The 25,945-nt window shown below is 52.5% G+C and overlaps 8 protein-coding genes across 8 annotated transcripts; 3 read left to right on the forward strand and 5 right to left on the reverse strand.

Moving 5' to 3' along the window:
• Positions 1–317: 317 nt before the first annotated feature.
• GCG54_00004416 (Protein mmf1) lies at positions 318–880 on the reverse strand (the record flags this gene model as incomplete). The annotated part of the gene is made up of 3 exons (XM_045404465.1): positions 318–413; positions 469–621; positions 716–880. 3 exons carry the CDS (start codon positions 878–880, stop codon positions 318–320), a joined length of 414 nt encoding a protein of 137 aa, XP_045265249.1.
• An 808-nt stretch (positions 881–1,688) lies between these two features.
• GCG54_00004417 (uncharacterized protein) lies at positions 1,689–6,721 on the reverse strand (the record flags this gene model as incomplete). The annotated part of the gene is made up of 2 exons (XM_045404466.1): positions 1,689–5,512; positions 5,566–6,721. 2 exons carry the CDS (start codon positions 6,719–6,721, stop codon positions 1,689–1,691), a joined length of 4,980 nt encoding a protein of 1,659 aa, XP_045265250.1.
• A 404-nt stretch (positions 6,722–7,125) lies between these two features.
• GCG54_00004418 (uncharacterized protein) lies at positions 7,126–8,602 on the reverse strand (the record flags this gene model as incomplete). Its single annotated transcript, XM_045404467.1, has 4 exons — positions 7,126–8,102; positions 8,197–8,360; positions 8,408–8,495; positions 8,545–8,602. The coding sequence occupies 4 exons, from the start codon at positions 8,600–8,602 to the stop codon at positions 7,126–7,128; spliced, it is 1,287 nt and encodes a 428-aa protein (XP_045265251.1).
• A 1,008-nt stretch (positions 8,603–9,610) lies between these two features.
• On the forward strand, positions 9,611–11,475 carry GCG54_00004419 (Ferric/cupric reductase transmembrane component 2; the record flags this gene model as incomplete). Its single annotated transcript, XM_045404468.1, has 2 exons — positions 9,611–9,992; positions 10,103–11,475. The coding sequence occupies 2 exons, from the start codon at positions 9,611–9,613 to the stop codon at positions 11,473–11,475; spliced, it is 1,755 nt and encodes a 584-aa protein (XP_045265252.1).
• Positions 11,476–11,779: 304 nt separating this feature from the next.
• On the reverse strand, positions 11,780–12,544 carry GCG54_00004420 (uncharacterized protein; the record flags this gene model as incomplete). The annotated part of the gene is made up of 2 exons (XM_045404469.1): positions 11,780–12,390; positions 12,520–12,544. The coding sequence occupies 2 exons, from the start codon at positions 12,542–12,544 to the stop codon at positions 11,780–11,782; spliced, it is 636 nt and encodes a 211-aa protein (XP_045265253.1).
• Positions 12,545–13,954: 1,410 nt separating this feature from the next.
• Positions 13,955–17,486, forward strand: GCG54_00004421 (Transcriptional activator spt7; the record flags this gene model as incomplete). The annotated part of the gene is made up of 3 exons (XM_045404470.1): positions 13,955–15,038; positions 15,091–16,244; positions 16,290–17,486. The coding sequence occupies 3 exons, from the start codon at positions 13,955–13,957 to the stop codon at positions 17,484–17,486; spliced, it is 3,435 nt and encodes a 1,144-aa protein (XP_045265254.1).
• A 1,627-nt stretch (positions 17,487–19,113) lies between these two features.
• On the reverse strand, positions 19,114–20,811 carry GCG54_00004422 (uncharacterized protein; the record flags this gene model as incomplete). The annotated part of the gene is made up of 6 exons (XM_045404471.1): positions 19,114–19,791; positions 19,841–20,002; positions 20,052–20,103; positions 20,155–20,543; positions 20,598–20,759; positions 20,794–20,811. 6 exons carry the CDS (start codon positions 20,809–20,811, stop codon positions 19,114–19,116), a joined length of 1,461 nt encoding a protein of 486 aa, XP_045265255.1.
• Positions 20,812–21,269: 458 nt separating this feature from the next.
• GCG54_00004423 (uncharacterized protein) lies at positions 21,270–24,677 on the forward strand (the record flags this gene model as incomplete). The annotated part of the gene is made up of 2 exons (XM_045404472.1): positions 21,270–21,643; positions 23,486–24,677. The coding sequence occupies 2 exons, from the start codon at positions 21,270–21,272 to the stop codon at positions 24,675–24,677; spliced, it is 1,566 nt and encodes a 521-aa protein (XP_045265256.1).
• Between the last annotated feature and the right edge of the window lie 1,268 nt (positions 24,678–25,945).

Here is a 25,945-nt window from a genome sequence, read left to right on the forward strand (position 1 = left end):
TATGATGGGTGGGGCTCTGTATGTTTAAAAGAGGCGTTCGGACTACAAAGACTACGGGCGGAAAGTGACTATAGATTCAAGCAGTGGGGGGCTTTTGTAGCCTTCGATTTATCATTAAAGTACCGCGCTCTCTTCACCTTGACTGGGCACCAGGAATATCGCGGTTGAAAACCGATGATGTGGTGACACGAAGATGTATTTTTTATGATTACCACAACAGTGGTCTCAGCTCAACTCAACAAAGACAAGAAATCATATCGTAACTCATGTCGGTCGTCTTTTTCCCGCCAGGTATCTGTAGCCAAGTCACAGAATTCTTATAGCTTCTCAGCAGGCTTATTGAGGAATGCTGTGCACTCAATCTCAACATCAGTGCCGAGGGGGAGCTGGTAGACAGCAACGCAGGTACGGGCCTTTATCGATGTCAGAAATGCTCACCCCGGGATCGAAAATGGGACGACAACTCACAGGCTTGGGGTCAAAGGTGAAGAACTCGTCGTACGCCTCGTTCATGGTCGCGAAGTCGGCCATCTTGGTGATGTAGACGTTGACCTTGACAACATTGCGCAGGCTGCTGCCGGACGCCTCGAGGACGGCGGAGAGGTTCTTGAGGGCTTGGCGCTGGGTTGGGCGTCAGCTTGGATTCGGCTCAAAGGATTGACCATTGCTCTTAAGATGAGGGATTATGATGAGATTGGGGGGAGATAAGACGTACAGTGCGGTCCTTGACGGTTCCCTCGGCCTGGACCATGCCGGGCTTGTCGGGCAGGATGCCAATGTTGCCGGAGCAGTAGACCATACCGTTGTACTTGATGGCCTGGGAGAACTGGGGTAGGGGAGCCGGGGCGGCGGTGGTGAGGACCTTTTCGATTTGAGCCATTGTTGCGGTGTTTTTGGGTTGAATTTGTGGTGAGTCGGGATGAGCGCACCGCGATTATTACTGAGACTTTATAAAGAGATGGATTAGACGGTGGTTTGTAAGATTTAGATGTTGTGAGCTGAGGTTGAGAGATGATAAATCATTAGCACTTCGGCGCGGGGTCGGAGGCAGAGTGGGGCACCGGCCGCGGCGGTGGCTGGGCGATAGGCCCGGCAGGGAGTGAAGGGCGTAACTGATGGCTTTTGAACACAACAGGGACGTTTTTGCTGGAAGTATCTCAATTTGTGCGTACATTAATGGCGTCTGCTGTTTCTACGACTTCTGAGACTCTTCAATACTAAATACACTGCTTGGTCACGTACAACTATCTGTATGCAAACATTTCACTCTGGCCAAAAGCGCGGTTGTCTCCATGAGCTCAAGCGTGTTGAACACAAACTCTCCGGGACTGCCCATATCTCGATACTCAACCCGATCGGCCTCTCGGAAGTTGTCCTGGTATAAGAGCACTAAACAAAGCCGGGCAGCGTACCTTGTCTTTCCGACTTCAGCGGGGCAGTTGGCCGCGGAGTGAAGAAATGTGGAGCATCCGCTGTAAGCCGAAGCCGGCATTGTGCTATCTCTGCGGCATGTCTTGCGCCTCTAATTTTTGAGAGGCCCTCCATGTATACACTATACTAATATTGTACCGAAGTATCAGTTCCTAAGCGCAGAGTAACAAGAAATGCAGAGCATATCCATACTGATACTGTTTGGGACCATGTTCTACCTACCCTCTAACAATGTACATGACTTCCTATGAAGAACTTCACTTAATCCGAGATCGCAATATTATTTCCACACTCAGCCTTCCGAGTCGAGTAGCCATTTCCAATGGGGTTTCGCCGTCTGAACCCGGTATCGTAGGATAGGCGCCCCTATCCAGCAGTAGGCAAACGACTTGATTCAGACGGCTTGATGGTCGTGAGCCTATAGCTCCTAGGAGGGGCGTACATCCGTGTCTGTCGGACATGTTCGGGTCAGCCCCAAGCTCCAGAAGCCAACTGATGAGAACGGGTACATGTGCTTTTGCTGCATCCACCAGCAAAGTCGGCACAAAATCGCGTCCTCGGAGTGAAACGCCGTCTTCAACTTCTGATATGAGCCGTTTGGTTTCTTCGTTGAATTTCAGCCGCAAGATTAGTTCGAGGAATGTATTCCCTGTGTTGTCTTCATGCATGAGATTTGTACCAGCACTTAATAGTAAGTTTGTCAAACTTATGGCATGCTGGTGGGTTTGATCGATGTCGAACAAGGCGGTCCGACCTATGCTGTCGATGTCATTTGGGTCCGCATTGAAATCAAGTAATACTTGCACTAGAGCCGGGTCTCCCCTGTGGACAGCAAGATGAAGGGCGGTTGGGCCTTTCCAATCTCCATATCGAGCACTCGCACCCTTCTCCAGGAGCATCCTGACGATGGTGGGTTGACCGGTGAGTACGGACAGGTAAAGAGGGCTGATGAAGCAACAAAATTGATTTATGTCAACTCCATTGTCGAGAATCTTCTGGGTGTAAACTTCATCCCTGGACACGATTGCTCCTAGTAAATAGCAGAGAAGCTGGTGATCTCGGTCGCAATGAAACTGACTCGCCTTGACCTCAAAGACGACCTTCCAATTGTCTATAGCGTACTTGAGATAAGTGAGATCCCGATTGTCTCTGCAATGTCTAATGACGGTTGGATTGTCGACAAGAACTCTGATCGCTTCTCTGGCTGTGGACGTGATAGGTTGGTGCAAAATGTCATTGACATTAGCCCCCATGTACAGCAGAAATTCGACTATGTGCTGCCTGTCGAGTTTAATCGCGTACTCCAGAGGACGAAATTTAAGGTTTTGGTCAACCAGATTGATATTCGCGCCCCCTTTAACAAGAAGCTCGACAATGTTCATTCTGTCAAGTTGAATAGCGTAATGTAGAGGAGATTGAACGTGGCTGATCAGATTGACGTCTGCACCTCTCTCGATCAGAAGCTCGACGATGTTCACCTTATCAACTTCAATGGCGTAGTGTAAAGGAGGCTTCCAACTGCAGCGGGCCAGATTGACGTCGGCACCTTTCTCAATCAGAAGCTCGACCATACGTCCATGATTAGCTTCGATGGCATAGTGTAAAGGAGGCATGGAAATGTGGTTGACAAGATTGACATCAGCGCCTGCCTCGATCAGAAGCTCGGCGATATCTCCTTGATCACCTTTAATGGCTTGGTGCAAAGGAGGCGTGTGCTGGCCGCTAGCCAGATTGACGTCTGCACCTCTCTCGATCAGAAGCTTGACGATATCATACTTGCCATCATCAACAGCGTGGTGTAAAGGAGATCTGAAACGGCCGGAGCCAACCAGATTAACATCCGCGCCTCCATCAATCAGAAGCTTCACCAAGGTTTCGCCCTCTTGAATAGCCATATTCAAAGGCGTCTCCGAGTATGTGGAGACGGCATTGGGGTCGATACCGTTTTCCAGCAGTAATCTGGCTGTTGCAACTTGTTTATTATTACAAGCCCTGAACAACGCATTTTCACCGTTGATATTCCTCTGGTTAACATATGCCTCTTGGCGTTGGCAAGCATGTCTCCAGTCTCCTTCAGCAGGTGTTGCTGAGGACAAGCGCGAGTGCCGCACATCCTGATGTTGTTTTGTAGAGAAGTGCCTTGAAAGAAGAAGCCTGGTAATGTGGAAGTTCGTTCCGGCAGCTTTCAAAAGCAAGGGATTTTGATATCTGTCTTTCGTGTTTGGATTGACCCCCGCATCAAGCAACAGCTCTACAATGCCGGTATGCTGTTTCTCTACAGCTGTCATGAGAACGCTTTCCATCTGCTGAGGCGATTCTGACACATTTTCTGACACAACATGACGCATCCAAGCTTCTACCGTACTTGTGTGGCCCAAGTGAACGGCTGCATGGAGAGGCGACGAGAACCGCTGGGACGAGATCAGAGTCGGGTTCCGTGTTTCATTCTGACGAAGTGGCACGTCTGTCTGACGAAGTAGCATGTCGACAAGTGATGGCAAGCCAAGCTCCGCGAAAATGTACAGGGCAGTTGTTGAGATGTTGTATCGTCGTGTTTTGAATTGCTCAAGTAGGTTGTGGAGCCGAATCCAGTCTAGTAGTTGAAACTTTCGAAAGAATGAGTCCTGGGGAAGTCTCATCCGTTCCACAGCATCGCAATGATATAGAACGTGTTTCGTGGAGTAATCGAGGAATGGGAACCTCCGAGTAGCGTCTAACTTGAGGCTCTTTGCCAAATCGGTGCTAGTATCTAGAAAGAAGTCGTCGTCCGAAATGTACGGATAATAATCATAGACTCCCATATAGGCATGGCAGCAATCCCTGAGTCGTTCATGGCTTCTGCCCTCAGGGTTATCCCCAAGTTCCGGCCACAAAGACTTGAGGCCGTCTTCCTTGAGAAGGAAATCCCGTACCGATTCGTGGATGAACTGAACTGTCGATTTCTTTGATTTCGTTGTTTCAGCAAGCCCCTTCGAGGAACTGACCACGTAGTGATTCAAGGAATCTCTCGAGATTTTCTCTCGATTCCACCTGCAAAGGCTGTCAGGATCAACGCCAGCCACCAGTGCGAAATAATACTCTTCGGGCTTCAGAGGGCGCTTGCCGAAGAGTAACCACTGTATACACAACAGCAGCTCTCCCATGTTCTTCTCATCTCTCATCAATATGTTTTTGAACAGATTGCTCAATTCTGGAGGTATCTGTTGAAGTCTCTTTTTCACTGCAAAAATACGACCATCTTGAAATTCCTGGTTGAGAATGTCGATGACCAACACTACCCACATAAAGACCCCGGACGCTTTCCGGAGTATCTCTTTCGTGAGCTCATCCGCCTGCTTTTTTGTCTCAGTTCTAAGCTTGCTTCGTACGTACTTTTCCAGGTCCTGCTCATGGCCTGATTGATTTTCTAAGGTGAATCGGACACCGTAGACAACGTCCATACGGGGGTAATGGCGACTAGAGAAGCAAACGTAGAACCTGATGTTATTTTGAACAGCACATTGTCCTAAGTCTTCAAAAAAGTCCAGTAGTTGTCGGACTTCGCTTTCGTCACACTCGTCGAGAGCGTCAATGAAGCATGTGACTTGTCGTTGGTCGAGCTTTGATATTGCAGTCGCAAAGAGTCTTCGCAATGCAGAAAGATCCCAAGAGCCCGAGTCTTTTCGAAGGAACGTTCCACGATCTCCATCACCCAATACCTCCTGTAGCTCAGGAACTTTCTCCAATAGTTGAAGCAGAAGAGATCTGTGCATTCCTTCTGTCGATTTCTCAAGCAACCCTCCTCTAGCGTTGAAGAAGAAGGATATCGTGGCAGAATCTTTCGCTGCCTTCTGCCCTGCACGCGAGTAGGCATATTTCATAAGCGTAGATTTCCCTGCTCCTGGCTTTCCCCGAATCCAAAGGATGCCATGGTGATTGGCGAATTCTTTGTCATCTAGCCAGCGAATGTAGTCAGGATGCTTCAGCAGCCATTGACATGTTTTGGTATGAGCAGATTTGATGGTTGAATGTCGACTGTCGATTTCTTCAAATCTCAAGGTTTCAATGAAATCATTCCGACTATTTACTAGCGACGTTTCGTCTACATCAACGTCAGTATTCGGTCATAATTGATATGATTGGAAAAATACTAACGAGAGGATACTATATCGTCATCCGTCATGGAGTCCTCGTGGATTTCTTCGGACGCAATGACAAAAAGGAGCTCCTTTGCATAGGCTGCTGCGGTCACCGCAGCATACTCTTGCCATTGCTTGGCCTTGTGTGAGTCTGAATAATCACAGATCCCCCTAATGACCAGGCATGGAAAGCTGTCCATCAGGCCGGCTGCTTCCATCTCGAAACAGAGAACATCAAGCTCATGTGCGAGACGATGCCGCGTCTGCCCATGTTTCATGACCTGATTTGCGGATGCAATAATACCGTAGTGAATCTTTGGGTAGTTGTTGGGCCTCGGGTCCCGTCTCACCAGCTGTGACGAATCGCAGTCGTCGCAGCTCTCCCCAACATGATCGTACGTGGGTTCGTAAAGTCGGTCCTGACCGGCCCCGCGATACGTGTACGCATCCATTGAAGGATTGCGCTCTCTAATTGTAGCGAGATGTTCTGATATCCGACTAGGACCCAGCTGATGGTCGGCTCGCAACTTGGCGACTGCCGTCAGAAGTTGTTGCGGAGGCTTATTCAACGCCCCCGAAAGTTGAAAACGGCCTGCTTTCACAGTTTTCCCAAAGTCGTACTGTATAACGCCTGAAGATGACGCAGTTGGGTTGCTAACTACGACATCGCCAAGTCGGATGTCAACTTGATCAGGCACACCGCCACCAATGCCGACCATGAGTCGAATCTGTATCGAGGGAAAGCTCCATCGCATGTTGTTTGCCACCAAAGCTGCGCTGGTGATGCCGTACTGCCCTGATGGTAGGCATGCGATAACAATATTGTGGTTTCCTATACTGCCAAAGGCATAGACGTTGCTATCATTTGGGTTCATCGGTAGAGACTGGTGCATGTCGTCGAGCATCACTCGCGCAGCGGCCATCTCGATTGGGAGAGCCGCGACCCATCCGACAGTATACGCATCATGCGACAACCTTTTTAGAAGCCGAGTTGCAGGATGACTATCCCTATGGCCAGAGTCGTTCAACCTAGCCCTCTTCCTTGATGTATGGTTTAGATCATCGTCCGCAATGGCTGAGTCCCACGTTCGCCTCCCTTGGTGGGAGATGGTCGTTTTGAAGACATGCGTCGTGCGTATGTTGCCATCATGATGGATATCGTGTGCCGCCATTCTTCGAAAGACGGAATGCGAATCGAAGGAGCTTAACGTAGCCTTGTCCCCTCGACGGGCTGCGGACGATAGACATGCTCAGAGGGAGATGGGGAACATGTTTTCCGGTATAGCGACAAGGAGTGAAAGTAACAGTGACGTCGTTGAGCTGTTTGGAGAGGCAGTTGTCAATCGGAGACGGGCGAGGTGGTAGTCGGGTGCTGAAGACAGACAAGAGTTGAAATGGGCGGAGTGTTGTGAGCTCGCCGCAGCGACGCCTCGGGTATATTTCATTTGCTACTGTTGCACACTGCCTCCACCCAACGTGATCAACGGGGCGCTTACTGCGTTGTCTTGCTTGCCATGCTTCCTGTGATTGGAGCTGGATCAGCCCCGACATGCAGGCTCTGCGGCGCAGCGCCCACCTACACTACGGATTTCCCTCCTTCGTGACCAGAAGTCGTCAGTTTGCGAAGACTCAGCGTTCGCATTCTATGCCTCGCTTCTCCGTGATCCTCTGGCTGGTTCTTCTGGAAACGCATGTCGCCAAACAACGTCGGTGGAAATATCCTCTGCCAATGGTACCACATCAACGCCGTCACAATGGTTACTGGAATGGCGACAACCCAGTACACCCAAAACTTGTCAGACATGAGCCACTCGCCTGAGCCGGAGTCAAACTCGAAGAAAGTAGTGCTGAAGACAGCAGAGACGAAAGTGGCTGGAAGGAACAGTAAGGTAAGAAAGGCGACCGTCTTCATGGCCTCGCTGTCTCGTTGCGCCGCGCGGCCAATATCGACCGAGACTCCAGAATCGAATTGAGCGACCATGTTGAATGCAAGCGCAATCTCGTTGAGAAGACGCGCCTTGGTCGAGGCGGACCTCTCTTGCAGACTGCTCAGCATATCCTCGAAGAACAGCAGGCGACCATTGGCGTGGTTCCAGGCCCTCTTCCAGGCAGCATCAGGCTTCGCCCCGCTCCAGTCTGCCTTAATGGTCCCGTGTTGCACCAAAATCTGCCTGGCAGCCTTCACAGCTAATTCTAATGTCTCGGAAACATGAATGGCATGCCGGGCAGTCTCGTGCAAATGCCGGTAGTCGGGGGCCGGTTTTGGCTTTGTCGGGCCGTCCCTCTCCTTTTCTGTGTTCCTCACGGTATCGCGCACCGACCAGACGGCGGCGTCTTGCAGGGTGACGACTTTCTCCAAGATGCGAGTATATATCCAGTATGGCGTTATGTAGTTGTGTTCATCTGGGATCACGAATAAAGGATCCGGCTCGCCAACCGGCACGCGCTGAACGCAGCTTGCTGTGGGCGGATGAAGGTCGAAAACAATGAGAATTGTTTGTTGTGTTTTTGGGATCCAACGCGTGAAGATGTTCAGTTTGAACCACTCGTAGCCTGGATGGTATTTGTTTGTCAATTTGATGGGAAACCGTGCCCATGTATCTGATATATATTAGCTTCTTGAAACCGTGGCAGCCTGGCAACGTACTCAACCCGGTCTCTTCACCCTCATCGTCAACAGTCACCTCGTGGCCAAAGTAGGCGTTGGCACCTTTGCAATATCCTTTCCACCACAGATCTGGTATCTCAAATATTGAAGAAAACTGCTTGCGGCAGTTTTGACATTGGCGAATTTTAAGGGCCTGGGCCTCACTGGATGAACGTTAGCAGAGAGAATCGTTGATGATCACCGCACGCACATAATGCAGACATCAAAGTCAGCCGTTGGCAGTATTTGTCCTTCCTGTGATGATTCACGTCTGGATTCTGTCCATTTTTCCCCGTCCCCTAATGCTCATGTTAGCCTGAATATAAGCATATATCTACGGTTGCGTACCTTTCTTCCAGCATGAGAATTTCAGCTCATGGCAATTTGCGCAGGTTTTGTGATCCATGATAACTTACTTCGGGACCAAGAAGATGACTTGAATGTGTTGAAACAGGGCTACGAAAAGACGAGAACAACGGCATGTAAATCATCCTGAAGATCAGGCTTTAGTGAGGGGACGGCAAGTCTGCCCCATGATGCTGCATGACCATGCCGCAGTTAGTGGACCAGGGCGACAAAAGCCAATCACATTGAGTGACGCTGTCGCACTGGTTGAATGTGTCGTTTGCCTTATCGCCCGAGAGTGACCCGTGACATCGTCGCACAAGAAACGATGCTCGTGTTTCCATTTTGATCGTCGATGAGTCTTTCGAGATGCAGTCGTAGTCGTTCATTACGAAGGCTGGCCTCTGTAAGGAGACTTAAATCGGGGAAACGAACGAGAGGAGATAGGGAGTATGAGACCACGAGATCACAAAGGTGAGTCGCGACGCAAATCTCAATCAAAATGACAGGCGGAATATGCAGCATCAAGACATTGTCGTCTGCAGAGAAGAAATAAAGTGGAAGAATGACGATTGGTCGGTGCCCAGAGGAGGGTTCCTCCAACTCGACTACAACGCAGGGTTCTCGCGGGATGCTTGGGGCAACCTCCACTACGAAACGGGGTCGATGGGGGATAGCTCAGGGGTCATGTCGCTAGCTTCGATCCCACAAACCAATCAAAGGCCCCCGTTTTCAAGCAGGCAATCACGGCTGGTTGACGCGAGCGCTGAAGGGCGCGCCTCCGGGAAGCTTGTGCCGCCGGGACCTGAGCAAAAGAAGCCAGCTGTAAGGAACCAGCACTCGTACCTGTGTATGATCCTCGTACCCCCGCGCCCTGGATACGTGGAATGTGAACCTTCGCAACTCCAATCCTTTGATTAACAATCCACTTCGGTCCGAGCTTGCGGATAACCTCCATTCTTTTAAAGGCCAGTCTCCTTGTCACCCATGCGGTCCTGAGTACAAACCCCAGCTCGATCTCTTTATCCATCTTCCCCATCGCCGTCCGTGAGATCCGCCGAGATCGACAATGGGTTGGCCGTACAAATTTCTCGACCTATCCCGCGAGGAGGTCCAGCTGAGGCGGCAGACATTGGACCGGTACGGCACTTATGCTCAGTTCTCGGCTTTGACGCCCATCATCCTGGCTCTCCTGCTTCGTTTATTCGTCTATCTCAAACAGCGGGTACAAGCGAGCGCCACCTACGATGCAGTCCCGGACTCTCCAGATCTGAAAGCCAGGAGGCAAAGCTGGGTGGGCAATCTGGATGCGAATGTGAGGAAAGTGAAGTGGTGGCTGAACGATGATGTCTACTTCATGGGACAACATTGGGGTCAGAAGGACCAATGGGTGTTTGGGGTGGCTTGGTTCGCATGGCTGCTTGTTCTGTCTACCTTGGAGACGGGTGAGGGTAAGTGGCAATTCCTGCTAGTCGTCATTGAGAGACTCAATGGGTTTGAAGAAGTTTGTTGATGATTTGGTCATTTTGCCATGTCAATTGGACGTACTGACGCCTCCCAGACTATCTCCACATCACGAAACGCTTCGGCATCGTTGCCGTGTCACAGATTCCATTCCAGTATCTGCTGGCTTTGAAGAGCTTCAGTCCTATCGCCAAAGTCTTTCGCACTTCCCACGAGGAGCTCAACAAATGGCATCGAGTATTGTCTCGAGTGACATTGTCACTTCTCGTCCTCCACGCTCTGTTTTACCTCAACTTCTTTGTCGCCAAGGGCATCGTGGCCCGCCGCCTCTTCGCTCCAGTGGTCTTCGCCGGTGTCGTCGCCTTTGCAGCCATGAACATGATGACCTCGACCGCGACTGTCGCTATTCGCAAGTATTCCTACCGGATCTTCTTCATCACCCATTTGATCGGAGCGTTCGCCATCCCACCACTGGTCTTCTTCCATGCCAAATCCTCTCGGCTGTTCATGGCCAAAGCCATCATCGTATTCCTCATTGACCTCGTTGTACGTCGTCTGCGCACCGTCATGGCCTTTTCCAAGCTGGAGACTATCCCTGGGACCAACTTGGTCAAGATCTCAGCTTCAATTCCCCAGTTCAAGGTCAACGCTTTCCGTAGCCGGCCGGGGTCCCACATCTACCTCAGTATCCCCGCAGCCGCGAGACCCGGTGGTGGTCACTCGTCTTCGGAAGCTCTGCTCTACGAGTTCCTCTTCAACCCCTTTACCGTGGCTTCTGTTGACGAGGAGACCGGCGACTTGACCCTCGTCGCTCGCCAGCTCAACGGCCCGTTGACCCAGCACCTTGGCTACTTTGCAAACGCGGGAGGCGGCAGCGACGGGAAGATCCCACTTTGCATTGAAGGCCCCTACGGCGCCGCATCTATCCATTTTGACAAACTCATCGGCTCAACCGTCGATCGTGTCTTGTTGGTGGCTGGCGGCGTGGGAGCCACCTTTACCGTGCCCATCTACCAGGCCATCCTCCAGGATAACCCGAGTGCCAAGGTCGAGATGGTCTGGGCCGTCCGGGGAGCCGGTGACGCAACTTGGGCCATGACCACCGACAAGTCGCCCAAGAGCCTGCTTGAGGATAGCAACGTCCAGATCTTCTTGACGGGCGACTCCCTCAACTCCGCTACCACGGGCCCCATGGCCGGTGTACCCGCCGAGACCAATGCAGACGGCGAGATGGAGATGAACCCCATGTACCGTGACCGCACGCGAAATCTCTTTACAGCGGACCACAACCGCAAGCGCCCCAACCTGAGGAATATTGTCGACGACTTCTTCAGGCAAGGTGCGGAGGAGAGGGTGGCCGTGCTCGTGTGCGGGCCCACGGAGATGGGCAGGGAGATGCGGGAATACGTCGGAGCATGGGTCATGAGGGGCCGCGAAGTGGTGTGGCACAATGAGGCCTTTGGATGGTGACCTGCATGTTTGTGCTTTTTCTGCGGGCTGAAGATTTGAACAGTTTCACATATACATTGGAGGTCTGGGGCTGGCGTATACATAATTTGGACTGCTTAGATATAAAAGTAACACATGTTCACACTTTTCGAATTGCACAATCAACATCAAATCCATGGCACATATTTCAAGAAGCACCATCAGAAAACTAGGTGATTTTTCTCTATGACGAAACACGCTACTAGGGTGAAGCCTTCCAAACGCCAGATCGTAACTCCGTGGTCATCCATCATACATCAGTCTCCCTGTGCTCGTGGAGTATGCACTATTCAGCCCGCTTCTTGGACTCGCCAATGTCTCCAGAGTCAATGTCCTTGCCCTTGACTCCGCCGATGTCACCGTCGGCATCGTCTTCGTCCCAATCGTCCACCTGATTCTCGTCCCAGTTGTCCACCTCTTGTTCAAGCGTCCGTCCGCTGCTGCCACCCACGTCGCCGCCGTCCCTCGCACCACTCGACTCGATGACGCCCGTCTCGTGGCCCTCGCCGAGCTCAACGTCCTCATCATCCTCCCCAGGAACGGGTGCGTACGTCTTGGTGCGGCGTTTACGTTCGAGCATACGCTTGTGGTACCATGAGCATAGCCCTATGCTCGCCAGGGATCCCACAACGTTGGCAACAATATCGTAAAAGTCGAACTCACGGCCGTTGGGGAGGAAGCCCTGCAGGAACTCGGAGCCAACTCCGAGGACGAACGTGCAGACGGTCAAGGTAAGGTTGAGGGTACGGCGGCGGTTGGTGTCGAGGATCCAGTAGAAGACGAGCGTCAGGAGGAAGAATGTTGCAAAGTGCAGGACCTTGTCGTTTACATATTGGCCCAGCTGGAGGGAGGTGAGGCCTGCGTAGCCAGCGACGAGGAGGAGGGCGAAGAAGACGCCTGCAGCAGACCAGTGTTAGCTAAGAATATCCCTGGCAGACATGGGGAACTCGATTCGGATCTGCGAGATGGATGGATCCTACCCAGATGGAGGGCTAGATCCAGGGCCAGCTGAAGCTTTTGACGCACCTGCAAAGGGCAAGCGTATCCGCATTTCGAAGGGACCTGCGGCTCTTGCAGGGTGTGGTTTGATTGGATGGGATGCAGTGTATGTAGCGGTCGAAGTGTGCGTTGTGCGTGGGTTGACTCAGTAAGGGTAGCAGTAGCTTAGCTACTAGGTGTCATGATGGGACGGGATGATCGAAGTGGTTGCTCAAGGCAAGAGAGAGAGCACGGCGAGACAGTGCAGGTAAGGTAATGAGGAAAGGGTATTCGTAATGGGGTTCGTCACAGACGAGGGTGTGATGTGTGTCCAGCTGGCCGGAGCTTCCAGACGACTGGATCGGGAGGGAGAGAGAGGTGCTGCCAGGTACTGGATTGGATTGCTGCGGGAACGAGCACCACCTCCTCCATCCACTGGCATCGGGCAGAACTCAGCCCACTGACGAAAGAAGATGTGCACCACAAGCTGTTGGCGGGCGGGACCTGCTGGACGCCCCAGGCTGCGAGGGACGAGGACAGGGGTATGCCCCCGAGGTTTTTTTGGGGTCGGTACTAGGTGGCCCGGGCGGATTATCCCGTGGGCCTTGGAGGGCATGGAGAGAAGCGCGAGTCGCGATGTCTCGTCTGGGAGGACGCGTGGTGGCCTCTTTTGATATGGCGGATGGTGAAATGTCAAGGTGCAGCGGAATGAGGGTGTCGCATCAGCGGTGGTGGATTATCAAAGTGGTCGCTGAAGCGTACCGGACTGGCCCTTGCAGTCAGCACGCATCACCAGCCCGCGCAGCATTACAGAGCCTGCCGCAAGCCAAACTATGCTGTTCACTTGCTGGGCTCATTGCGCACAGCGACGGGTTGGTCATACATCACGTGACGACATCATACGCGATCCGATCGCTGGGGATCCAAGGGGGAAGGGGAGTGCGGTGGCCTGGTCGCCTCGCGCCGTCGTCGGCACTCGAGGTTCCTGTACCTGCAGTCGGCGACCGCGACACTCAACATGACCCCAGTGCACGTCTTTTCTGGGTCCGAAAAATAGATGAAAGTGGTGATGAGCAGTAAAAGAAGCCTCTCTGTAATTTTGGGATTGATGCGACAGTGCGGGTGGCAGCCGTTGCTCGCCCGCAGGTGGCCGTCCAAAGTCCTCTGTACCGCACCCAGCGGCCGGCTCGCCGTGTTCAGGCAAGGGAAAAGTTCCATCGCGTACACTTGGTACGAGCCTCTCCAAATCCTCAACCTCACCTCTTGGAACAACGCCAAAACCCCCCTATTACAATCCATCAGAACATCACAACCGTAACCCGTCACGCCCTCAGATTCGGTCGGTCATCTCTATCGATGTCGCTCTTTTCACTGATGCGATCGTAACACCCCTTTGCCGCCCGGACTCGGTCCCTGACGAGCGCATTTTGTTGCGCATGGCGACACTCGGCCCGCTTGTCGCTATCATCAACAAGGGCTCAAGATGTCCCTCCCCAACGGCCAGCACGCATGGCAACCGCCCTCTCTCCATCACCAATCCTCCAGTCGCTTATTCCATCAACTTGATGATGGTTCCCAGCGAACTGGAACCCCCGTCGACAACTCCATGGCTTTGATGCCTGAGGCACAACCTGATATTGAAGATGAGCGACGCCGTGCCTTGTTCAAGGATCTCTATCACAAGAGCGAGTCAAAGATCTCGCTGCTATTTGCTGATGACGGTTCATACAACTATCCCGCCATCGATGCCCTTCGCCGCCCCTCCGCCCCCTCCCCCTCCATCTTGCCCCCTACCACCGACCATGCGCCGATCCAGGAGCCTCCATTAAAGAAGGCCAAGCGGGTCATCGACGAAGACGACTATGGCGATGACGACGACGAAGACGATGAAGACGCGACGGATGCCGACGCGCACAAGTCGAAGAACGGCACCGCGGCTGCCGGCGCCGGCTCCCTCCTCTCCCCCTCCAAGTCCGGAAGTTCGCCCGTGCACTCCGTGAGCTCACCCGGCAAGCAACTCGATAAACTCAAACAAGCCGACGGGTCCCAGGATCTCGCAAAGACGAGCGAGGATGCGCGCAAACAGCTACAAGAGGCGCGCAACGCGACCGAGGAGGCTGCCAGACGCAGTTTCCATACAGTATTCTATACCCTCGAAAACGACCGCACCGCCATGCTCGAGCAGCAGCAGCTGGAAGAATCAGAAAAGCAGTTGCAGGCGGAGATGGAAAACAACAATAACCATACTACTACCAACGGCGCCCAAGCCGAGAACCACGGCTCGCTCAGCAGCGCCAACCTCGGCGCGTCAAGTCTGACCCTTAAGCATCTGATTGCGAGGATAGACTTGAAACGCGACCAAGTTCGCGCATCAGACGCGGAGTTGCGATCTCTGATGAACGAAGTACGAAAGAACCGAAGCAAATGGGCGAGCGAAGAGAACGTCAACCAAGAAGAGTTGTACGAAGCCGTCGAGAAGGTCTTGACAGAATTGAAGGCACACACGGAATACTCGACACCTTTTTTACAAAGGGTGAACAAGAGGGATGCGCCTGATTACTACATACGTAAGTCTCTAGGCAGACAGATTCCACAAGTATTGGCTAATGACCCCCGCAGTGATCAAGCAGCCGATGGACCTGGGAACCATGACCAAGAAGCTCAAGTCTCTCACGTACAAATCCAAGGCGGATTTCGTCACCGACCTTAACCTGATATGGGACAACTGCCTGAAATACAACCAAGATATGGGACACCCTCTCCGACGCATGGCCAATGGTATGAGGAAGGAGGCAGAGAAGCTTATCCCCCTCATCCCAGACCTTGTCATTAGGCCGCGAGCCGAGGTCGAGGCCGAAGAGCGACGGAAGCAGAATGGCGGCGAAGAGGACGGCGGTGATGACTCAGACGACGAGCCGATCATGTCATCTCGTGGGCGTACAGCAGGCACCAAAGGCGGCAAGTCCAGGAAACAGCCAGCCGACCAAAAAGAGGGCACACCGAGCGTCGATCAGAAGCCGCTGCTCCAACTCAACGGTCTACTTGCCAAGGGACGGGAAGGCTCCGAGGCCGTCGACGGTAGCAATGGCTTCGGTACACCAATCGGCGGGTCAGCCACCCCTGGCGGCATCAACGGGCACTCTGGCATCGGTAGCAACGCCGACGCCATGGACATTGACGGACCGACCCTGAACGGCATGGCTTTGGGGCAGGCTCTCAACGAGGCAGCAGAACAGGCCTACGAGGACGACGAGTACAAGATCTGGAAGCAAGTTACTAAGAAGGATCGTGCGCTCATCGCCAAAGAGCGGTACCAATTGTTCAAGGACAACAGGCTCAACGTCGACGCACCCGCACTCCTCCGAAACAAGGCAGGCATCCGCTGGTACCTGAGGAACCAGAAAGAGGCCGAGTCTCTGGGCGTTATCAGCCACTCTGCCGACTCTTCAGCCATCGCCGCGAAGGAAGCAGCGAAGCCTGCCGAGACTCTTGCAGAGGGCATGGAAGGCGAAGAGGAGAAGGTGGTTCCCGCGTACTATGAGCCTCTAACGGTCATCCCCGACATCCAGCCCAAGCTGCAGTGGATCGAGGACGGCGAGGGTCACGTCATTAACCAGCACGAGGAATATCTTCGGCTGATCCCTGAGGGCCACTTCGTTGCGCCCAAGAGCAAGTTGACCAGCAAGATCGACACCAACATTCGTCAAATCCAAGAGACGAGGAAACTATCGAGCAAGATCGGTGTGATTAAGCAGATGCAGATCCAGACTCAGGTTTGTCCGACGACGCAGCTAAAAGAACGAATCTAACTTTTCCAGGTTTACAACAACCAGTTTCCCAAGTCCAACTACGAGGCGTTTGTCGAGCAGGACGCCGAGCCCTCTTTCATCGCCGATGATGGGCCCGTCATTGCCCCGGAGACCTGCCACAACGCCCTGCAGCGGTCCGTGGCGAAGATCCTCTACCACACCGGTTTCGAAGAGCTCCAGCCTTCTGCCATCGACACCCTGACCAGCATCGCGTCCGACTATTTCGAGAAGCTCATCCACACGTTCAACGTCTACCGGGAAGCTGAGAAGAAGGAAGCCGTTCGTTCTGAACACGGACCTCGATTCCAGAACCGCTTCACCCCTGAGGAGGTCATCTTGCATACCCTGGACGAGAACGGCTGCGATTTGGTCAACCTGGAGTCTTATGCGAAGGACGATATCGACAGGCTGAGCACGAAGCTTGGCGGTATCCACGAGCGCATGAAGCTGCACCTGACCGAGCTGCTGCGTCCTGCCCTTACCCAAGAAGCTGGCCAGGATGGAGTCGGAGCCTTCAAGGACGGCAGCGAGCAGTTCGTTAGTGGCGACTTCGCAGAGGACCTTGGCGAAGATTTCTTCGGATTCAAGGCGCTCGGTCTGGACAAGGAGATGGGTCTTGATATGCTCTCGGTTCCTCTTCACTTGCTCCAGTCTCGCGTGCGCAACCAGTACCAGATGCAGACACAGACCACCGGCACCGAGGTCACAGACCTGTTCGACTCGCTGCCGCCTGTGGACCCCGTCACTACGGAGAACATCCACGGACAGATTGGCTTGATCAAGAACTTCTTCCTCGCCAAGTTGCATGCCAATAGCGACGCTCCCCTTGTCGAAGACGAGGAGCTGCCCGTCAAGCAGAGGAGACCTCGCCCGCGTCTCGGTGCATCCGGAAAGATCGTCTCGCCGCAGAAGCGACCTCCCAAAGAACAGATCGCCCTCGCCAAGAAGAAGAAGAAGATGGAGTTGGCGGCGCAGGCTCAGAAAGAGCAAGGCGCCGTCAACGCTTCTCCTGAGAAGGGCGGCAACACCACGCCGGCGAAGAAGGTCAAGAATGTCAACATCAACGGTGCAGGCCCTAACCCGGCTGCAATCGCCCTTCCCCCTAGCATGGAGCGGAACGAGAGCGTGCAGAGCCAGGGCAATGCCAGTCAGACTGACAAGGATGAGGGCATGGGCATGATGAGCCCCGAAAGCATTGAGAGGTGATTATGATCATCTCCGCACTTCTCCGTATATATACCCCCCGCAAATACGACCTGGACGGTGTGACACTGTCTTGCCGCCTCTAGACGTAACCCCAGGGCTTCTACTTTACTACCCACCACCCCAGGCACATCGTTTCGTCACTGTACTCCACGCCTGGGTCGTCTGTTATCATACATTTTCAATATACGTTTCCCCCTTTTTTTCATCCCTCGGCGTTGGGTTCGGATCATCATTCGGTCGTATGGGAAGGGAGACGTAATGCAGACCAAACTACATGGCATGCTATTGCTAAGAATATTGGGATACCCAAAAGCCAACGACTGGCCTTTTTTCAGGGACTCTTTGCTGTCACGGAAGGCCAAAGAGTGGCCACATTTTATCGGGCGGATCGTCATGTTTTGAGACGCGGCAAATTTGAGCTTCTGTTTCCTTCGTCTCGTCCTTCGTTCCGTCGCCCTAGCCGACAGTCCTTGGTGTGCCGCGGCGCGGAGAACCCATGCCATGGACCGGGGATGGTACACGTTTCCTACTACACTCTTGGCCATTATAGTGCACGACACAAAAACACCCGCCCTCAGTATGAGTCCAGGGAAGGGAAACCATTTGTTTCGCGTAAGAAAGACACGGATTTCGGATGGGGATTGACTGACGGATTGGAATGGCAACCCCGCTGGGTAGCATCGATATCGTGTTTCTTGGTTTGGTCTTGACGCGATTTTAAAAATTCTGTTTCATGGCATGCGGAACGTGGACATGCCTTCTCTTTGTCTTAGGTTGACGTGATGTTAGGGGAAGTAAAGCTGATAGATGAGTGGGTGGCTTATTTGCGTGATGTTGGAGAGTCGCAGTAGTGAATTGATACGAGTTGAATGAAGTTGCCCGATTGCATGTGATGTCGTGTGTTGGTCAATATCAAGGCCAAACATGAGGATGGCATTCATTCAAGGCAAGGTCCAATATGTTCATCATCAGGGATGACATGCACTTCGGAGAGGGGAAGTCTTCTTCACAACCCTGGACAAGCCAGAGACAGCAATGAAAACAAGGAAAGGGTGCATCAACCTGGAGGCAGTGTAATACCAGGGACACTAGAAAGTTCCAAAGATTAAAAAGGTTGTAGAACCCCCTATGCGAGGGACCTGTCGTCAAGTTGTAGACCCCCCTGTACGAGGGGCCGTCGAGCCGAGAGAGCCCGCCCCTCCGCCGTATCGGGCAGGACCTTCCTGTGAACATGTCAGTAAGAAGGAGGAGGGGGGAGGAGGGGAGCGGGACGAGGACGAGGAGGATGAGGAGGAGAATTGAGGAACTGCAGAGGGGCTGGCAGCTGGCCTTATATTGTTTGCCGGTGGATGCCGCAATCAGTAACCGACCGCAGCGGTTCTTGAACGAGAGTGATCAGAGAAAGGCAGGGTATGGCCAAAGAGGTTGAGAAGTAAGGACTCCTGAAGAAAGCAACGCAACCGAGTTCTCACACACAAGCTAATTGGGTCAACGATATATCCAGGGGTCCTCAACCTCGAAGTTCCTAAAGCTAAATTTTGATGGACCAGTAGATCGCAGGCTCTGGCCAGGCACCACCCTTTGCAGCGAACATATTGTGAACTCAAAGGAACTGACGAGCACCCCTCTAGTTCCATACAAAGAGTGTGTTTGCCAAGAAACTACCCATAGCAGCACCGCCGCTTTGCCCGCTGAAGTATCTTATGAGTCTCATGCAGTCTTTGGAGGAGAAGCCCTCGGTAAGCATGAGATACTTGATGGCCATGCCGATTGGGAACGGGGCAGCGTGCATTCCAAAGGTCCCAGCTTCGGGTTGGAAGAAGGCCTCAACGGCGTCGGCAATCAAGAGACAATATGGCCGCGGGTTTATCCGCTCTGACAGCTCCATCACCTCGATACCTGGTAGGTTGAAGGTGCTGCTCAGCACTGCGTGAAGTGAGCTGTAGACTAGAATACAGACCGTCCAGAAGCACGTCATGACGTGGGCAACGGCGAGTTCGTCGGCTGTAGGGTTTCTGTAGTTCCGCTCGTGTAAATCTTGGAGGATGTCGGTAGGCGGGCTGAGGTTTTCGAGCCACCATACAATCTCTCGGTCCAGACGCTGATATGTCTTCACAAAGCGCTGACAATTGTAGTCGCTTGGATTGCTTTTCAAGGCGTCGACTTCCTCGAGTAAAGCTGGGACGTCGGTGAGAATATCTAGTATGACGTCCTTTGGGGTCTTTGGAATTATGGTCCACGGGATCGTCTTCCATGCCGTATCGCTGAGAAAGCTTCTCTTCCTGCTCATGCACCCAGCTATAGCCTATTAAGGTCAGCTTCCGCTTGCTGAATCTCACTGGATGTAAACTTACGAGGTGCATTCTCACTCCCGAGAAGATATGGTGTGCATGGCCTTCGATAAACGACTTGGGGCCTCTTTGTCGGATGAGAGCTAGCTCTCCCAAGTTGTGGTTATGCCAGCTTTTCACCTGAGATCCCTCGGCCTGGACGCGCTCCTGTGTTCCGTACAAAAGCTAGCTAAGGTCAGTATGACATGCGTCAAGGATATACAGGCAACCTCACCTCAAAGAGTCCAAGACCCTGCGACGCAACCATGACGGCATCAGACTTCCATCTTTTGGAATGTTGCAGGCTTATATTCACCTCACTCAAAGCCTGAACGTACGTCTGGAACCCTTTCGCGGTTGAATATGCCTGGCCATCCTTCTGTCCTAGAGTGCTCAGGGACATGGCAATCAAGGTTCGTCGCAGCCCATCGTCGCCCTGGTATAGGTCCCTAGCTGAAGAGACCCAGCTGTAGACAGGGTAATTGGCAGATATTTCGGCGGAAGGAATTCCACATGGGGACCAGGCATCCCACAGGAGGCTGATGTACTTGTCCTCGTACGCAGAGCGAGCCAGCGAATGTGGAAGCACAACGTCGGTATAAGACGGCTTGGCTGTTGGACGAGCCTTCCCCGGCCCCGTTACGTTGATGAAAACCTGTCTTCGGTCATATTCGCATGTGATGTTAAGCCTTGAGCAGTTGCCACAGATTGGCTGTTGGAGATCACACTTGGACAGGTCAGATCTCTGGATTTGGGAGGGCAATGCCGCGTGTTCACTTACACCCTTCTTCCGCTGCCGGCATGTCCGACAACACTTGGATCTCCCTGCAACTCCGACCATTGTGGGAAGGTTATGCTCAGTCCACGTAGATGGAACCCTGGCTACACGTCGCGGCGCAGAATCAACTTCGTCCAGTCCAGAAATGTTGATGAAAGAGGCAACCTGGCGGGAGGCATGTAGACCTTTATCTACCTACCCGCTCGAAGGAGCTCATTCTGCGCCAAAATCAAGAATCAGACTCATGCAGCCCTACGGCGTAGCTGACAATATTCAGGGCAGATGCGGGGGAGACGACATATCTGCTGGCGAGATGCGCCCGACTGAGACACAAGAACCAATCACGACTAAGTCACAATTGCCTCTAAGCCCGAAAAGGACCATTTTGCGCCGTCGGTATTCTTATGTCTCTACTGTATGCAAGCCAAGTCTCGTGTGTTGCATCGCTTGCGAATGTGTGAAATCAACATCATATTTCGAGGCTGCGATTGAATAGTTCACAACTTAACAAGATATTTGTAAGGTAAGGTCTCGTATATATAAACGATGGTGTTGCTCTTGTCTAGTCCACCAGTTGTCTCCTGCCTTTCTTTCTATGCATCAACTTGCCTCTTTCTCGAGCTTTAAATACAACACGAAGAGTCTTAAGTTACCCTTCTGTTACAGCTACTCGCAATGATTGGATCAAATCAGACCAACACCTTCGCCGCAAAATTTGGCAGAATGCATGGACTTCTGGGCTTCCAAAAACGGTACAACTTCATCCTCTTCGTCAACTTTGCGGGCGCCCTCATGGGGTTCACCCTAGCTCGCCTAATGTATCTCAACTTTGACAAGGTCTTCTGCGGACCGGGCTTCAGCACAACTGAGCGCGCATTACCCGGCGAGTGTTATTACTACCGGAACTTCACCGTAGACCGGATCGGGATCATCATGCATCTCGCATGTATCTTACCTGCATCATTCCTCGTCTGTTGGCAGTTCGTCCCCGCCATCCGGCGCAAATGGATCATCTTTCACCGAATCAACGGCTATGGTATCCTGACCTTGTCTTTCCCGGGTACAATTGGTGCACTTATGCTGGTCAGACACGCTGTCGGGGGTGGTTTGGAGGTTCAAGCCGCCGTCGGGTTCCTCTGTCTCGGGTTCTTGGGTTCACTTTTTATCTCAATCGTTCAAATCAAGAGATTGCAGATTGAACAGCACCGCGCTTGGATGCTGAGAGCTTGGTTTTATGTAAGTGACCACCTCACCACCGCTGAAACTTGCTGACCCAGCTTTGACAGGCCGGTGCTATCATCACAATGAGACCGATTCTCCTTCTTGCGGCGCTCATCATCAGCAAGCAAGGAGGATATTACGTCTCTCTCCCTTGCGCAGTGATCGAATACATGCTGGGAGCCGCGAACGTGAACAATGCCGCGATCGCAACGTCTTTCCTTTTTGAGGGGTGTGCCCCCTACACGTCGGGGGAAAATCCGAACCAGCAGATCTCAGTCGAGGCGAACTTCTTTGACAGGTCAACTCCTGCACCAGCCACGGCATCTCTACACGCCATTTTTGGCATGGCTGGATGGCTAGCGGGTACAATACATGCAATTGGTGTGGAAGTCTATGTGAGTTTCGTAAACGACCCTACTCAGGCAAACACTAAATGCGATAGCTGCGTCTCACTCCCAAGGAAGCAGAGAGACTTCGGCATGTCTCCTACCAACGACAACTGGAGGCCGGCATGTGCAACCCTGGCAGTGGAAGATAAATGGGAACCAAAGGATTCTGGACGACGTGACGGAGACAGCGGGAATCCTCAGGACTCGGGCAACTCGTGTCTTGAGACTGGAATTACGAAGAAGCAGCCTCAGGGCTATGCCGAACAATCTATAATGTAGCTTACTCGCCATTCAAACCAAATATCTTGTCGCTCGCGCAATTCTTTTAAAAGCGAACTACAAACGAGCTACAAACGAGCCACAATCTCTGGACAAAACACTAAAACATCAAAAACATACAACACGGGGCATTCGCCGGTCGTCACCGACCCGACTACTACTCCAGCCCTCATTGGCTTATCTATGGGAGAGCGGACGGGATCCCGAGTTTTCCAATGGGTATGGTCGTATGTGGTGGTTGGACATCGTGAGGTTGAACATATGGCCGTCAGGGTGTCAGAGTTTCCACAACGAACGAACTCAAACTGCTCAAAGACTCACGAAGAGTCATATGACTGTTTAGGAAAACTCACAAGGTTTGAAAACACTCATGGGGACCGGCTTTTGTGGGGTCGCTTAAGACCCAGTTCACCCAGTTATTGATAGTGGGCTCAACCTTGGAGCCTCACCTCACCTCTATCAGAGAACCTTGGGCTTTGGGGAAGGAGCAGTCCTCAGGACTTGGTTTAGAGTTGATATGGTTGGCCCTTTTTGCCCTTCCTTCCTTTTTGGTCATTTCAGCACAACCTTAATTTTTGGCACCTTCCTGCCCTTCTTTTCTCCTATGGCTCCCTTTTTAAGGAAGGCATCGCCGCTCCAGTTGGGCAATCTTTTTCTCTTCCTTCCTGGCAACAGTTCCCCTACTATCAACCTTTAATGCAGTATTTCTTCACTGAACCCAGAAATGGCTATGCAAACTTCTCGCCCTCTTCCTCCTTCCCCTCCCCTTCCTTCCCCTCCCCTTCCTTCCCCTGCACTTCCCTCCCTCCCCTTCGCCCTTCACCCTGCCCTCCTCTTCACCCTCTGCCCTGCCCTTCGCCCTGCCCTCCACCTTGTCCCCCCCGGCACTTCCCTGTCGGCCAAAGACATGGCGAACCGTTTCTGAAGGTCACCCCTACGCCATACACGCAAGTCCCTCCTATCGGTCTTTCTCTAAATATGAGGTAGCTAACACACTGTTAGAATGTCTGAGTTCAGACTGGTGGACGAAGCGGCGGAGGAGATTCTCGCGTTCCTCGGCCTCACCTACGAGATCGACCTTTGGAACCATGAAGTCTCCGCTTCTCTCATGCATCTCAGCGAGTGCGACCAGGACATCTTGTCCGAGCTCTACGTTTCTTACTTGATGCCAACCGCTCGTTCAATCTGGTGGCAACCCAACTACTATGACATCAAGGAAAGACTGATGGTCGACAAGAAGGAAAAGCGCGTCACTACGAAAAAGAATGGCGTCGTTGAGAGAAAAGAGGTCATTACGAAAAGACTCCTAGGCAAGAAATACCCTCTGTTGGAGAACAAGGCCTGGAGACAATGCCATGCCAAAGTGAGCGAGGTCCTTCGAATTTGGCGCAAAGATCTCTCGCGTCTCTTCCCCGAGCTTCGACCCGACGACTATTTGTCAGAAGACGAGCTTGCCGGTGAAGATGAAGTCACCGTCTCAATGAGCATCCGCGGTAGGAAGCGGAAGGCAGAGGCCGCCGCAGAACCCAAACCGAAGAAGCTCAAGACAATTACGGCTGCTCCTCCAAAGAGCCCCCACGAATCCAAACCTGTATGGCAGACTTCCACGCCCTCCCAACGTTGCGCCATCTCTTTTCTCATCACGCCCCCTCAGAGCGGTGGGAACAGCCCAGTCCTCGGCAACCTCGACGATCTCGACGGCAGCGACGACGATGACCCTGTCCCAATGGGCAGACGACGAGGCCGTCCGATCCGCACTCTCGAAGGAACACCACCTACAACATCCTGCCCTCCGCTCGCCACACTCCTACCTATTCGCGCCATGTCCTCCAAGACTGCAGTGGCACTCAAGCAGGAACCCGAGACTAGCGAGGATGAAGATGAGGATATCCTAACAATGGGAAGACGACGAGGCCGACCGATTCGCACTCCTGAGAGAACCACGCCCGCCATATCCTGCCCTATGACCACCACCAATTTACCCATACGCGCGATGTCGTCGAAGCCAGCAGAGGCACCCAAGAAACAGGATCCTGCGACGCCCGACGACGAGATCGAGTTCGTCAGCAAAGCCGTTTACGAGGCCGCCGTTGCAGGACGCCAAAAGACGCAGCGAAAGATCAAGAAACTGGGCAAGAAGATTAAGAGCCTGAGCAAGATGATCGAGAAGCTAAATGAGGACATCCAAGCTTGATCGATCTGCGTTGCAAAGAGGGGAGGAATGGCATCGGAGTAGCACGGTACACTTCAACCAAGAGCTTACACTTGGAAATGCATAGCAGCATGGATTATGCATGAGCGGTTGGACAGCTGAAGGCTCTTTGGCATTGGCTTGGACGGCTTCGAAGTGGCTTATGTTGGAGGTGTTTTATAATCCAGGCCAGCGAGTGGTTTTGCAGTAGGGGATTCGAAGTGGTCTATCAAAGTACCAACTTTTTAAGTAATCCCTACTTAATACTATTACTTCGCTAGTAACATTTTCTTGAGCCCATTATTCGTGCCTCCTGTGCCCCCTTTATCTCAGGTGTCCTATGGATGGAATCCCACTTATGGGTTATTAGGTATTTAGTTGCCTCGAAGGCAATCAAGCAAAGGAACAGGTATCCATATCGAAGTCTCATACAGAACCGTCTCAGTAGACCAACTGGCTATGGAGACGGAATATACATGTCCGACGATAACCCGATACCGAAAACTCTCAAGCTACTTGTCCCGACGCCTTCTCTTTCCAATCCATCCGAATCGTGGAAAAGGTGTTCGAATCTTCCTTCTGCCACCTTATTCCATTTGTCCAACCAGTTTTCAAACGTCAACTTCGCCGGCTCACACTACTCTAAAGCGAGATTCTCCCCCAGGATAGGAAACCACGCCAGACAGCTTCGGGAATGGCCTCGCCGCCTCATGCTATGCAACCCCCATCCCCGGGCAACCCGAGGGATAACAGCCAATGACATCCGTGGCGATACGCTTCTCTGCCGCCCTTGCATTGCGGCGAGGCGGGGATGTGGTCTTGCATGTCTTAGCCTGCAGTGACCGATTCCGCGTGTTAGTGAGGGGAGAAGGATGTAGGGGTGGTATTGCTGCAGAGAAGTTCAGAAATCTAGGAAGTGTGGAAGTATCGAGAAGAGTTGGTAAAAACAGTAGTCTAAAGAGGTTGAACAAGCATCTTTAGAACCAATTCGGCTTTTTCTTTGCAGAAGACCTCACCGCATCAGCTGAGAAGCCAATCAAACCTCAGAGTCCCAGATGCCTCAGACTATATCTTGCGTTTACTTTTCATGCTCTGGGAGTAACTATCCTACTTTCACAGTAACTCACAACCTGCTTCTCTAGTGATTGCACGAACAAATTGTAGTCGGTAAAATTGCTACCTGGCTGGCATTGTGTAGTCATGCCCTGCAATAGAGTTCTCTCACATCTTTGTCTGAATTCATCGCTGTATGTCTGCATGCTTTACGATGC

The sequence above is a fragment of the Colletotrichum gloeosporioides genome (assembly GCF_011800055.1).
Source record: "Colletotrichum gloeosporioides strain Lc1 chromosome Unknown consensus_37, whole genome shotgun sequence".
Classification (NCBI taxonomy): domain Eukaryota; kingdom Fungi; phylum Ascomycota; class Sordariomycetes; order Glomerellales; family Glomerellaceae; genus Colletotrichum; species Colletotrichum gloeosporioides.